The following is a 15,885-nucleotide window of genomic DNA, read 5'->3' as shown; positions in this document are numbered from 1 at the left end:
AAAATGTTAATAAATTCTATTTTATATTGGTAAATGTGAATTCCTTAAATTATCACAATAGGCATTCTGTTATAGCATTTATTCACTCAGCTTTAAACCCAGCTATAGCATCCACAAAGCACAATTTGACATTTTTGACTTAATACTTGTTTAGTTACAGATGGAATGAGCAGCAAATGCAAACAAACAAGTAAAATTATCTGCAAACATTTACGAGTCACGTGATTGAGACAGCCAATCAGCTGTTGAAAAAGGAAGTGTTCCGCAAACAGACATCAGAAATAATAGATTTGCTCAAAGACACTCTCAGGCCCAACATAAACAGGATTATAGTTGTATATCAGCGCTTTAGTCTCCTCCTCGTCAGATTCAAATCTGTGAAAGTTCTTCCTGGCTGTGAGGAGAGAAAACAAGATTTACAGATCACAAAGGCTCTATCCTGCAACTACTGACTGTGTAGTTAAGAACCAAAAATGATGCTGTGTTCATACCTTCATTGACAAAGAATTCAGCCATGTAGTAGGAGGTCCTGACTGCTGATGGAGAGTGTGGAACGTAAGACTTCTTCCATTCAAATGCATTTTTCTCTGGATGCCACTGTGTCCCATAAATTGGGTAATCATATGCTGTAAAGAGGTAAGGAAAGAGAAAGTACTCATTAAAAAAAGTTCCCTCCAGTGTTATTTTGCTGTAAACTTGTACCGATAAAGAAATGTTGCGTTGTAACTACCTTCCACCGTTGACACAAACTCTTTTTCTCCATCCATATTCGTGGAGAGAACTTTGTAAAAGTTTTTCAGCTTCTCATTTGTGTTTTGAGTCTGAAAGAAACCAACAAAGAAAGTTACAATGCACCCAATAAAACAACACCCGGTTTTCACTTTCTCTACGAGCATCATTCCCCTCAGATGGTACCAAAAAAAAACACCGGCTAACAGGAAAAAAAGCTCATATTTCACAACAAACCAGTAATATTTGTGTATTCTAGCGGTTCTGTGGCTCTTATACTGCTCTCGTGTTTTCTCATCATAATAGTAATGAATGACGTACCGACATTAACAAACTCCACTTGTGAACGTTTGCAGTCAGCGGCTCAGAAGCCAGTTCTTCCATGAGTTCAGCTGGCACATCTTTAAACATCCTGCTGTCTTTGGCTTCTGGAAATGGGTCATGACATTAATATGTATCATGAATAACAAAATGAGATATTTTAAGACAAATATGTATTTGCATCAGACATTTAAACGGGTTGATATAAAGGTCTATTGTTGTCCTGTAAAATATGATAAATAATTAATAGTCTACAATTTTGTGAAACAAGCAATAGCACTAAAATGCAGATAATATTGTATCTAGTGGGAAAATTCATGTTCATATCATGTTGCTCCCCCACATATTTGACTAAGTTAACATTACAATAAAGTAAACGTGACCTTTTTACGGAAGCCCTGAGAGGCAAGTGAGAAAAAAAAAAAAACCTGGTGATCCATTTTCTAAGTCTGATCTAAATTATTTTCTCTCTCGTTTACTACTTAACAGGTGGAAAAAATAGGTTTTATCAGGATAATCTTGTTAATTCCCATAAATTTGCTTTTTCATCTGTGAAACAGGTGGAAAAAAAAAGGTTTTGACAGGATTGTTTTTCTAAGTACCTTTTTTCATCTGTGAAAAGAGGTGGAAAAAGATTTTGGGAGGTGTTTTTTGTTTGTTGTCAGTATCATTTATCCCAGTATTTGTTGTTGTAATATTCATTTCAATGAGTATTTACATTATAAATAATATATCAATTTACATAACTTGCACACACAATATATTTACCTTGTGTTTAGAGTGCATGGAAAATTAAAACTCACATGTGAGAACAAAATTAATACTTTAAGTCCTATTGAGAACATGGTGCACTTCAGCCAAAATGAGTATTCCTGATGAAACCTTTTTTTTTTTTCCACAGATGAAACTTTTTATAAGGAACTTAGAAAGATTATCCCGGCAAAGTTTTTTTTAGCGATTGTTAAGTCATAAACAAAGGAGAGAAACCCATTTAGATCACCAGAAAAAAAAAAAAAAAAAGAAATTCTATCTTGCCATCTCACGGCTTCCATACCATTTTGCCTCTTCATCACATTTGGCAATCTAATTGTTATATCTAGAAAACTCGTTTGGATTTGAACACACGGATAATGTTCTAAATACAAAATAGCTTCACACTTTTGGGCAACACTCCACTTGTAAATAAAATCTTCAAAAGTTAGGACTTGAACCTAGATATCCAGAGCTGAATGTAACTGTATTAATTTAACGTTAAGGCTTCTCTCATTGATGAGTAATCAGTAGTACATTTATTAAGACAAAGACATACCATTAGTAAAGTTCAGAGGTAATGGCACACCATTCGTATCGGTACGTGACAGTAAGTCCATTCCACTCGTCAAAACGGTCAGCTGCTCATAACCAAGACAGGTGCCAAACACAGGAAAATAGTCGCCTCTCTTGTTTGCCTGAAACATCACAGAGTCTGCAGCATAATTCAGCATCAATACACTAAAACCTAGTTACTAATATTTTACACTTTTACCTCAATAGCAAGATCATAAAAGACTTTAGCAGCTCGTTGATAACCAGATGATGTGATGCTGGTACTTCCGCCTGGGTAAAGGATCCTATTAACAAAAGACAACACACAGGAGCTGAGTCACGAAAGAAACAAAATGTTCTGTATTTTATATTTTTTTTAAGTGTGTGACATGTTTTGAAGTTTATATGTCGTCAGTCACTTTGTGAGTTTATCACTTTCCACATTATATAATTCTGTTTGCAAGAAATGCTCAAAATATTCAGCTGGTGCTTACTATATAGCTTCTTTGTACATCTGTAAGTAGCCTAATGTTGCCTTGAAAAGTTGTTTATAAAAGTTGTCATACCAGTATTGTAATATATTGACAATTATATATATATATATATATATATACTTTAACATTTTTATTTTTAACCTATATTATCTGCCATTGTAATTAAGATTTACAGCAGTTTCTGCTGGTGTATCAGTCATAAACACAGCAGAATTATGTAACGTGGCAAGGGTAAAAGTCCTGATGACATGGGCAAAACACCTAAAAATAACATTAGAAAACCAAATTCTTTGTGGGATATTTTTCTCATAAAAAGGGCCTTAAAATTGTCTATTATATTGAACTAAATCTCAACAAAATCTGAGCATTATGACTTTATCCAAACGAAAGTTTCTGATATTTTGTCCATCCGGTACATAAAGTTGATTTACTTTTCTGAAACATACTGTAGACCACATGAACCTGACAGCAAATGTTCTTTTGTCAAAAGCCATTTATAAATAACCACAAATATATCTCATCATTATTCATTTTTTAAATAAATTCCCCCAAACCTAGCATAGAGGCTTTGACTGCTAACTATTTTATAAGACATTTACCCGTTAATGGAGTTGAACAGTGTTTTATACTCCTCCGGTGTCTGGTTAATCCTGCAAGAATAAAAAAGGGGAGGTTTCAGTTCAAGAGCACTGGTGTTGCAAATGATGTTATGTAGAATGAAGTTAGGAAACGGTTAAATAATAACTCACATGACGGGTACAACCCTCGCTCCTGCTGACTCCAGGGTCTTGACATAAGAGGCAGCAATGTAAGATATTTGATTTCCTTTTGGGTTACGAATGTCTTGAGACAGTACACCTTTTGAGAGAAAAACACAACCAGTTTAAACACTCATAGGTAGTAATGACACTTCTGTTAGCATGCTGTCACTGAGCCTATCAAAATGTAAGTTAGCCAAATTTAATGTTGCAGTTAATACCATGTTAATAAAATTACCAATGATGGGTCTGTCATTCCTCTTGGCTAGACATGTAAGAGAAATGCAAAACAAGAACAAGATTATTATTCTAAATGAAAAACAACACTGTAGCATGTTGGCGGCAGGTTACATCGTTGTCCACAACACTTCTGGGCTACTTCCTTCAGAGTCACGTTTGACCTCAAATTACCTTGTTTATAGATTTTTATTTTGGACTTTTAAGTAACCAACAAGATGCAAACACAGTCTGTATTATATTTCCTGTGGAGATAATTATTCCAATTATTAATTCTCCAAAAAAAAAGTTATCCAAGTAAATTGTGAAATGTCCATTTTACTCTAATGACTTCATTACTACAGCACTAGATGCTCTCAACATATTTTTAAAAAGCTGTATTTTAATGTTACATAAACATTTTGGGATTTTGAGGGATGTGTTGAATATTATGTAGTTTCACGTTTTAACTTAATTGTTATACCTTTATCTTGAAGTCTACAACCAGAATTGGATGAATTCTCTTGTACATGAAAGAAACAATTAGCTGTGCAATAACAATTTTAAGTTGCAACAACATAAAAAAAAAAAAAAATGAAAACTTATATTTGCGGGAATAAATTGAACTCTGTTTTTCTATTTGATTTTTTTAAAAATTTTATTTAGATAATTTTTGGGGAGTATAATGATCATGAGCTGTTAGCTTATATTCAATGTTTACATTTGCCATTTGCCTTAAAGCTGGAACCCACATAATACACGATAATAACTTGATTTTACTGAGTTATACAACTATACAACAGCAGAAAGACCTTAAGGCACAAATGCCCCTAATAATTGGTTAGTAAGGAACTTTTTCCATTGTTTTGGCACTGATAAAGCAATCATAAAACCACATTGGTTTACTTTAATGTTAATGTTCAACCTTAAAACTGTGATTCAACAGTTCAAAACAGAACTTCGTTCCCCATTTTTCTTTTGGCTGATCATACCTCCGGTCTGGTCACATCCAGTCTGATTGCTGACTGTGATGCCGCTTATTTTAACACCAGCAGAAGTCAGCTCATTATGTAACCGGCCGATGACGTCCTCAGTCAACACCCGAGTGCGAGCCAGAATCCAGGTATAATCAATGTAGAAAGTTCCATAGTCAAAACAAGAGTACACCAGAGAATAGGACTGGTAGTCTGTGTTGAGCACCCAGGAGGGACCACCTTGATATCCTGATGATAAGAATGATATGAAATAGAACAATGAAAGGTATTCTGTATTGTCTTATAATAGTAAAACATACTATATATTACTGATAGTAATACACGCAGAAACTTAAGCATTATTTTTAGGATATTTGACAGTGACCTGACTTTTGAGGAGCAGGTTAAGTGAGTTGTGCAGTCCTGCTGCCTTCAGCTCAGAAATGTCTCAAAAATCAAGTCATACCTGTCTCATGCCGATTTAGAGAAGGTGATTCATGCTTTTATTTCATCTCTTCTAAACTATTGAAACTCTCTCTATAGAATGTTAACTGGTACTAGATGCAGACACCATATTAGTTCAACTTAATTACATTTGTCATATACATACAGGTACCCATCCTAAGTATTTAGGGGCAGTGGGCAGCTGTAAAGCGCCCAGGGAGAAACTTGAGGTTCACTGTCTCGCTCAATCAGCTAAAGCCGCCACAAAACACTCCAGTCTTAGTATCTCTGCTCCGGCTAAAGCTGGCAGTAAAATTCAGAATTGATATGTACTGCATATTTAGTATACTGTAGGCTGTTGCTGAGCTTTTAATGAGCCGGAAGGCAGCCTTACTGTACAGTAGATCCTCAGGCAAGACTCTTTTGGTAAGACTAAACTGCTTGAGGAAATTAGGCTAGCTAAATTAGTTCAATCCTTTAAATCCCTTCTAAAAACAGGCTTTTATACGATTTACTCCCTATGCACATTTAGGTTTTGTACAGTATCTCTGTTTGTTGGTGTGTTTATCTGTGTACCTTAGATATTAACTTTTATTTATATTCATTTATTTATTGCTGCTTTGGGGTTTTATTGTATGTAAACATTGTTTTAAGAGACATGCTATACAAATAAAGGTCATTATTATTCTAGTTAAATTTCCTAAAAAACAAACAAACAAATAATGTATTTACCTTCAACAAAGCGGACATTCAGAATAGCAGGTTGAGATGGGTTTTCAACTCTGGCAACACCCTGAATTGAGTTTATCGTCCCATTAGACCTGTGGAGAGAGGACGAGAGGGAGAAAATGACAACTTCACTTGACTTGTACAAGAAAAAGAAAATACACCCATACTTGTTCCTATGCAGAGTGAAGGATGAACAGATGAATATAGGCTACTTCAGCCATATAAAAATGTTGGAAACATTGTTTTTAATTTAAGCAGCAGCTGGGCACTTCAATCCTTACAGCACTTCTGCATTGCGAACTTTGACCGACCCATCAGAGAGCAGACTGTATGTAGCTTGGTTGCATTTTCCATTTCCAAACCGAGGAAATGGAAGCTTCTCTATTTCGTACCAGGTGCCCATATACTAGAAGGAGAAGAGCACAAAGGTCAGCAGCTGTGTTTTAATGGCATCTCCTTCAATAAGACATCAAACCAACTTGTTTATATCAACTAAATATCAAATAGGCAAAAATGGCACCACTGTACAAATGACCAATATGAACAAAATCAATACATACATGGCAAAAGTCATCAGTATTTCACCTTTGTAATGTTGAAGTCCTTTTGAACAGATGGCTCAGGGCATGGGCCACCACGGTGGAAAGTCTGACCGTCAGCTGCCGGAGCAGTCAGGAGGAGAGCAAGCAGGACCTTTCACATCAAAGATATAATAGTTCATGTGGTTAAACTGGGTCCAGTCTTAAATCCGAAAATTAGAGTGAAATAACATCCACTCAATGTCCGTGGATTGATACAGCATTTGTAATGTGTAAAATGTATTGTCTGTGTCATTAAATGAAAAACATGCTTACAGTACCTGGAATGCCGTCATGTCCAAGTGGCCAAAAACTCTCAAAAGAAGTTCTGATGTAATGAGAAACCTGAAAAAGACTCAAAGCAAAGTAAGTACCGCTGTACTACTCTATTAGTACCGTATCACGTACTCTGACTAATCAGTGCAGCATAATCTGAGAGCAATTCCTTTTTTTCTTTCCATGTCAGACCTTTGGAAGGACACATATTTGAGCTACATGTTTACAAAACCTTTAACCTTTAGCCTTCACAGATAACATGTACAGGAGGTTAAAATGGATTTAGAGACTCCAGAGTAAAACCAGTGAGATTATTTTACTCTGAAAGATTACAGTAATACAGGTCTTGCATTTTTCTTGAATACTGAAACATATTTCAGTATTTGTGTCTCTCTCCAGGGTGATGAAAGATCAGACTAGAGCCCAGCTGGTAGATTTACATGGCCTCTATTTTTGGCCGATTTTAGATAATCTCAGGTATATTGGTATGGGTGTATAATGTATACCAGCCAGCCACCGGGTGGCGATCAAGATGTTTTGGCTTCACTTTTGGGGATCTATATTGGCATGGGTGTATAATGTATGTTGGCCAGTAAGTGTCACAAAATTGCAGCATAGAAAACACCAAATCTATCACTATATCTGCCCATTAAATATGAAGCTAGCTGAAAGTGGACTTTATAAATGCCAACAGTAACATCTTTTGTTATCCAAAGCATAGAATGAGATTAATGGCAGATTGTGGCATTAAGGTAAATGTTACAATAAAATAAATATATTTTATCAGCCTTCAGTGTTTTTGGTTCATCTGTTTTATTATGAATTTTAAAGCTTTTGATTTTTTTGGCAGCGAAAAAAAGAACATTGACATACTATCACTGTATAAAGTTGTTACATGTTATCAAACAAATTCCTATTTACATGTCTAGCACACTGGTTCCCAACCCGGGGGTTCACAGGGGGGTTTCAAGGCCTTCTTGATTTTAAGGGGTGTTAGACAACATTTTTGTTAAATATACTGTACAGTTGGCCTATATCTCAGCATTTCATTAATTTCTGTGAATAAAACTAAATGAAATTGTTATTTTTAAAGTTTGGATTATTATTTAATATATTGAGATATAGGATAAGGGCACGGTGAAGACCTGACGTCCTGCATTAGAAAAGTACACAGTTAAAACAACCAAAGAGATAATAGAACAATGGACGAGCGTCAGGGAGAGAAAAAACACTGAATTTGTCAAAAAAGAAGCCTATTAAGTAGGTATGATTGGTACAAATAAAAATACATTATACAGACAGAGAATTGTATTAAAAGTTCCTAAATAGTCACCACAAATAATCATCTCTGATTCACTATTCACAGGAAATAATCTGCTCAAAATTCATCCACATCGCTCGTTGTACACAAACTTGGTTTGCGTTCATTATCTGGGTTGATAGTTAAGTTTATCAGTTATTCTGTACTGTTGAATATAATATGAAATATCAATAAAATATGCTACTTAGTCAGGGGTCATCGTTTACTCAGTGATAGATAAGGGGTCCCTTGAGGAAAAGGTTAGGAACCACTGGTCTAGCAGACACACAACATTAGCAGCATTTATTTGGGGTCATGTTTCTGGTGACCCATCACATACAAATTACTTTCTTTTCAACTCTGTTTTGGTCTCCAATAAATTAATATTCTGGCTATTAAAGGTGCTAAATGCTCCACTATGTTCACTAGCCAGTTGTTAACTGTTTCTTTGCCGTTTGGTGCTGAACAGGTAGCCTAAACGGGGGTTAATGTAAACAGTTTGTAGGCCGGAAAAGTGCATGCTATGTTAATAAATGCTGCAGCTTTAAGAAATTATATTTTATGTTGGTAATTGTACACATCATCGAAATGTAGACCGTTAACATTCAAATGTTCAACGCAAAATTCCTAAAAATGTTACTATCTGCAGTGTCGGTATCTGTATTTAATTACTCAGCTGTAGACCCAGCTACAGCATCCACAAAGCATCATTTGACATAAATCCTGCCCTGCATCAAGATTCATGTTTCACGTATAAATTAGGGCTGCAATTTATGATTATTTTCATTGTTGATTAATTTTCTCAACTAATTGATGAGTTGTTTGGTCTAAAAAATGGCAGAAAATGGTAAAATGTCTTGTTTGGTTTGTTTAATTTAGTTAGATTAATATTGTGTTTTAAACCTTTATTATCTTGTAAATAAATGACTGTGGAATATACATGCTGGTCTGTTTAATGTTGTACAAGAGTGAATAATGCCAACCTCTGCTATGTCAAGAACTCCGATATCCTTCAACCTTTACTATCTATTTTGGTTATAGTTATTAATTTAATTATTAATCAACGTTCCAAATTGATAGTTTAGTATATTTAATGAGACTATATTAACGTTTTGGCTATTGGTACCCGATTCCAGGGTGGTGCCCCGTTTATTATTAATGTTTATTGATAATTTTTATTAATATTAATAATTCTATTATTATTTATTAATTAATTTGCTAATAACCAAACCTGTTACTGCCAAATCCCTACATTTTGGTGCCCCGTGTGAGGCATAATATTATTGTTGGCATATTGTTCATAATTGTGCAATATTCATTTTCAGCATAATTTTTGGTCAAAAACAAATTTCATATTCCACTTCTAAACAAACCAAAAGTGTTTAATAAGTGTTGAAAGATTTTGGTTCAGCATTTGAATACCAAGAATTCAATGAAATCTGGTCTAGTTGTCATATTTTGCTGTTAATCTAAGTGTTCCTTTAATGACACAGCGTGCCACCGGCCCTGTGTAACATAGAGAGCTTGTACCTGGCTGTGTAACTGCCAAGCATTCCAGCCTGAGTGGGTTAAATAGAGCCACAGTGTGCTACCATACTCTGTGATATAAGTTTGCACCGAGCTGTTACTTCCACGTGTTCCAGCTTGAGTAACTTTTAAGAAACATCATCACAACTGTTACTGCCCTGCATCTCAGTTAGTGCATGTTGTGTGTAAGCAAACTTCTTTTGTAAACCTTTGTTTACGTTACTGGCCCCTTTTGTTTGATGCCCACTAGAGTCACTAGTTTGTGCTGTAGCTACCCCTCCTCCACAGGAAACTACCCCCCATAGTGTAGGCCAGTGCATTGTTGTTAGGCTAGTGTACCTCCCAAACTACACCACAAGGTGTCTGCCAACGCAACACCATATCCAACAAGATTAATATTGTGTTTTAAACCTTTATTATCTTGTAAGTAAATGATTGTGGAATATACATGCTGGTCTGTTTAATGTTGTACAAGAGTGAATAATGCCAATCTCTGCTATGTCAAGAACTCCGATATCCTTCAACCTTTACTATCTATTTTGGTTATAGTTATTAATTTAATTATTAATCAACGTTCCAAATTGATAATTTAGTATATTTAATGAGACTATATTAACGTTTTGGTTATTGGTCCCTGATTCCAGGGTGGTGCCCCATTTATTATTAATGTTTATTGATAATTTTTATTCATATTAATAATTATATTATTATTTATTAATTAATTTGCTAATAACCAAACCTGTTACTGCCAAATCCCTACACACGTGATTATGACAGCCAATCAGCTGATGAAAAAGGAAAAACGTCTCCACAAACAGACATCAGAAGAAATAGATTTGCTCAAAGACACTCCGGTCCCCAGTGTAAACAGGATTGTAGTTGTATATCAGCGCTTTTCTCTCCTCCTCTTCTGATTCAAATCTGTGAAAGTTCTTCCTGGCTGAGAGGAGAGAAAACAATAAGATTTACAGATCAGAAAGGCCTTATCATGCAGCTACTGACTATGTAATTAAGGAACCAAAAATGATGCTGTGTTCATACCTTCATTGACAAAGAATTCAGCCATGTAGAAGGTAGTCTTGACTGCTGATGGAGAGTGTGGTATGAAAGGCCTCGTCCATTCGAATGCATTTTTCTCTGGATGCCACTGTGTCGCATAAATTGGGTAATCATATGCTGCCGAGAGGTGAGAGAAGAGAAAGTACTCATTAAAAAAGTTCCCTCCAGTGTTATTTTGCTGTAAACTTGTTCTGATAAATTGATGCTGCGTTGTAACTACCTTCCACTGTTGACACAAACTCTGTTTCTCCATCCGTATTTGTGGAGAGAATTTTGTAAAACTTCTTCAGCTCCTCATTTGTGTTATGAGTCTGAAAGAAACCAACAGAGAAAGTTACAATGCACCCAATTAAACTAGACCCTGTTTTCTCTTTCTCTGCTTTCCATGTTATGAGAAAAATGGCTCCTATTTCACCACAAACCAATAATATAATGGTGTACTCTAGCAGTGCCGTGGCTCTTGCACTGCACTCCATTTTATATATATTTGTGGGTAATGCATAATGGTAATGAATGACGTACCAACACTGCCAAACTCCACTTGTGAGAGTTTTCTGTAAGCGGCTCAGAAGCCAGATCCTTCATGAGTTCGGCTGGGAAGCCTTTAAACATCTTGCTGTCTTTGGTGTCTGGAAATGGGCCATAACGGGTTATTATTATTAATAATAATGACATTTTTTCTCAAACAAATACACAATTTCAGATCATATTTTAAGTGGTTAACATAAATAAGGTAAATTTTTTTCATGTAAACTCTGATAACTGGTGCTGGTACAACCTTGACATGGAAACTGATTAAAGTAATTTAAGGTTCATATTATATTACTTAACTTTACAACAACACAAACATGGCCTTTTAACCTCTTCTGCACATTCGTCAACATAACTGTTATGTTTATGGAAACAACTAGTTTAGGTCATTTTAATTAAATAAAACATTTCCTAACAATAAACACTTTAACCAACAAGGTTCATCCACCAAAGTTAGGATGAACCTTGATTTTCAGAGCTAAAGATAACTGTATTCATCCACTCACTGCTGATTAAGACTTCTCTCACTGATAAGGAATCAGTATTAAGACAAAGCCGTACCGTTAGTGAAGTTCAGAGGCAATGGCACACCACTTGTATTGGTAAACGTCAGTAGCGTGTTTCCACTCGTCAAATAGATCAGCTGCTCAAATCCAAGACAAGTGCCCCACACAGGAAAATAGTCGCCTCTCTTGTTTGCCTGAAACATCACATACAGTCTGCATCATAACTCCTCATCAACACACTAAAACCTAGTTACTAATTTGTTACACTTTTACCTCAATAGCAAGATCATAAAAGATTTGCGCAGCTCTTTGATAAGCAGACGATTTGATGCTGGCCCTTCCGCCTGGGTAAAGGATCCTGTTAACAAAAGACACAACACACAAGAACGGAGTTGTGACTCTCAAAGAACCAAAATGTTCTCTATCTTTTAAAAACAAAAAAAAAAATACATGCAGTACATGGGGTGGACAAAACAATAGGAAACATTCAGAGGCCTTCAAAGCTGTTGACTGAACTGCATGCTCTTGCCAAAGCTACCAGACTCCATGTAAAAAAAACAAAAAAAACAGCGATTTTACCTCCCAGAACACGGGAGGTAAAACATCGGTTAGTTTTTTTGTTTTACTGTGTGACCTTGGTTAGTTCAGATTCATCAAAGTCACACAATAAGACAAACAAACTAACAATCGACGCAGCGGTAGACCAGGAGCTATCGTTTTCTACAAGGTTAAATTACAGTTTTTTTTCCAATGGAGTCTGGTGGCTTTGGCAAGAGCATAGATAACGGCTCAGTTCCCGTCGTGACACAGACTATATAGCTGTCTCGAGGCAAGGTAAAGCAGCGAAAATATTCTAAATATAGCGTACACTTAAACAGATTTTTTATCTTTCAGATCACTAAAATACGTTTTGCTGTAGTACATTGCTTTGCTGTCCGTTTCTCCAAACTGGGGTCGTGCCGACCATCATCTACAGTAGGTAATACACTGACTATGAATAAGTAACCCCACTTCAAAACACCCAAACTATCCCTTTAAAATGTCCATTACATAAAAAAATTAGTACAATGGCCTTCCCCCAACTGCAGTGCTTTAATGGTATCATAAAGTTTCTGTTATTTTGTCCACCCGTGTACATAAAGTTAATTGTTTACTTTTCTGAAACATACTGAACGGTCATCAAATACATCATTTATAAATGACCACATACATATATTACATTATTAATTAAGAAATACACTTCCCCAAACCTAACATGGAGGGTTTGACAGCTAAATTAGTTACTATATTCAGCTTGTTCTCATTTCCAGGGCGTTAAATACCGAGGCTTTGCCACAGCTGTCAGTGTTCGGTACCGAAGCGCAAGGCACCTTTTTAGTGCCAGTATGAAACGCACCGGGCGTTCCAACGCAAACTCATCCGCGGCAAAAGTAAACGCTCATAGAAAGTGCGCCTGGAGCGTGGTGACATAGTTTAAAAAGCAAAAAGACACACAGGGCGGAAGACAGGGGAAATGGTTGGGTCCAACAAACATAAGGCTTTCATCCATGAGACCGCTGTTCGTTACCTATGCATCACGTTACAATCAGCTGTTCATTCGTGTCCCGTGTTCACAACATTCAGTTTCATTTTCACTGAACAAACGTAGTAGTTTTAATCTTAACCATGTAGTTTGTTCCTAAACCTAACTATAGTGGTTTTGTTGCCTAACCCTAAAGTGACGCCAAGGGTACCTATAGTGGTATTGAAAATAAAGTGACGCCAGGTGGCGTGACAAAGCGGCGGTATGTGACGAGTTGGGATGAGAAAATGTTGCTATTTTATAAGACATTTACCCGTTAATGGAGTTGAACAGTGTCTTGTACTCCTCCAGTGTCTGGCTAATCCTGTGGACATGAAAGGTTTCAATTCAAGAACACTTCTATATAAACATCCTCAGGATGTTACAAAATCTCTTGATGTATCTACTGGAGGAACGACAGTAGACAGATAGATGATTACTCACATGACGGGCACAACCCTCGCTCCTGCTGACTCCAGGAACTTGACATAAGAGGCAGCAATGTAAGATGTTTGATTTGCTTTGGGGGAACGAATTTCCTGAGCCAGGACACCTTTTGAGAGAAAAACACAACCAGTTTGTTATATTATTTTTTTTATAATTTAAGTTAGAAGTATTGAGTTTAGATTACAATGCCTTCATGCTTGTAAATTAATTATCTTCAATAAAAAAAAAATTATAAAATAAAAATAACCGTGTGCCTCTTCAACACACCTGCTCTGTGATTACTGTAATGATGTGTCGGTTGCGAACGAGCCGGCTCTTTTAGGTGAACGATAAGAGTCGGCTCCCCTCCGAGAGACGTTTTTTTCTTTCTTTAATTAATTCAAGGCAGAATGATAGGACGATCTTCTCCGTGCCACGGGCACTCCATGCACTGACTGTGATTGAATGTTGTGTTAATGACGTCAGTGCGACCAATCGGGTGATGACAGACAAGGATCATACCATCAAGCAGGGAGGGGCGGGGGTGCGCGGCGCGCTGACGGTCTACAGGTACAGAGGAGGAGGGAGAGGAGGAGAGAAAGGAGAGTGCGGTGCGCGAATAGCAGACAAGATGAGTGACAGTCGGAACCGAAGCAGCTTGTAAAATGATGGTATTCTGGAAATTATAAGGTTTAGTATAATTATATTGAATAATTTAGGTGATATATGTGCACACATACTAATCATAGGTCAAAACAGCTAAAGCTAAATTTGGCTGAATTATAAAAGGCAGAGGTGGTAAAATGAAGAGCCGTTTGGGAGCCGAAAGAGCCGGATCTTCTTGGTGAGCTGAGTCAAATGATCTGGCTCACTAAAAAGAGCCGGAATTCCCATCACTAGATGACTGTGCACCTGTTACACCACCTACTGGGCAAAATGGGAATTACCAAAGATGAACACATAACTACTACTTCATACACAGAAACAACACAATAGCTCAAAACACAGAGGCCAGATAATAAACAAACATTAAACTGTCCTGGTTCACCTGGCGCTTTGTTTTATCAACAACCTATTAGTCTATTTTGGTGTTTTTAACTCACTCTGACTCATTATTTACACCAAAAGTGCAACAACATGTAGTGAAGCTGGCTTATATAATGTTTATACTCACCAATGATGGGTCTGTCATTTCTATTAGCTGTAGAATAAACCGGTAGACACGGTAGAGAAATACAAAACAACAATAAGATAGTTTTTCTTAAAGTGAAACTGTAAGATAGTGAAGCAGCTCTTCCTGGTGTCGCCATCTCGTTGTTTACGTCACTTCCGGGCTACTTCCTTCAGAATAAAAGCATTGTCCTCAAATTACCTGGTTTATAGACTTTCTGTTTTTCCACAAATAAACGAATACTTAAGAAGCAAACTGCAAACATATTGTATATAATATTTTCTATTGTGATGATTTTTCTTTGAAGTCCCTTTTAAAATATTCCCTTTTTTTAGAATTGCTTTTCTGTGATTTTATTTATGTTTTATGATATTTTAGTTGTTTTACACATGTTTTTTTTAATGTGTTTTAGTACATTTCATTATCCTTGTGTTTTATATGTTGTTTTTATTGTAAAGCACTTTGGAACTGTGTTTTAAAAGGTGCTATTTAAATAAAGATTATTATTAGAATTAAAAGTAAAATGTGTTTAGGATTTTCATTTTGTTTTTCCACAAATAAATGAAAAAATATCAAGCAAAATGCAAACATATTATATATGATATTTTCTGTGGTGATGATTTCTCTTAAATCACTTTTATAAACTCCGTTTTTTAGAATTGCTTTTCTGTGATTTTGTTTATGTTTTATGACATTTTAGTTGTTTTACCCCTTTGGGTTTTTTATGTGTTTTAGTACATTTCATTATCCTTGTGTTTTAAAATGTGTAAAGCACTTGGAACTGTGTTTTGAAAAATGCTAGATTAATAAAGATTATTATTCCAATTAAAGGAAAAGCTGACTGCAATGATGTTTTAAGGTGTTACTACATACAAACTTAGCCTAACAGTGGTTCTCAACCTTTTTTGAGTCAAGGATCCCTAAATTGATAAGAATTTGTTTTTTGGATCTCCATCTAAAAATATTTTGGTTATTATGGT

General features: G+C 35.9%; 1 protein-coding gene across 3 annotated transcripts; it reads right to left on the bottom strand.

The window, feature by feature from the left end:
* Positions 1-64: 64 nt before the first annotated feature.
* On the bottom strand, positions 65-15,067 carry LOC141759799 (gamma-glutamyl hydrolase-like). Of its 3 annotated transcripts, none has more exons than XM_074622194.1 (9): positions 14,909-15,067; positions 13,753-13,861; positions 13,583-13,633; positions 12,021-12,105; positions 11,803-11,941; positions 11,233-11,339; positions 10,931-11,021; positions 492-626; positions 65-394 (listed from the first exon to the last, which is right to left on the bottom strand). In XM_074622194.1, exons 1-9 carry the CDS (start codon positions 15,042-15,044, stop codon positions 276-278), a joined length of 972 nt encoding a protein of 323 aa, XP_074478295.1. In that variant the 5' UTR covers positions 15,045-15,067; the 3' UTR covers positions 65-275. The 3 variants fall into 3 exon arrangements, with proteins under 3 accessions (XP_074478295.1, XP_074478296.1, XP_074478294.1); XM_074622195.1 differs by lacking the exons at positions 10,931-11,021; positions 11,233-11,339 and adding exons at positions 731-821; positions 1,051-1,157; XM_074622193.1 differs by lacking the exons at positions 65-394; positions 492-626 and adding exons at positions 7,619-10,591; positions 10,693-10,827 and having other exon boundaries at positions 14,909-15,066.
* Between the last annotated feature and the right edge of the window lie 818 nt (positions 15,068-15,885).

Source organism: Sebastes fasciatus, chromosome 21, assembly GCF_043250625.1.
Source record: "Sebastes fasciatus isolate fSebFas1 chromosome 21, fSebFas1.pri, whole genome shotgun sequence".
Lineage (NCBI taxonomy): Eukaryota > Metazoa > Chordata > Actinopteri > Perciformes > Sebastidae > Sebastes > Sebastes fasciatus.
This window is presented reverse-complemented; position numbering and strand designations above follow the sequence as displayed.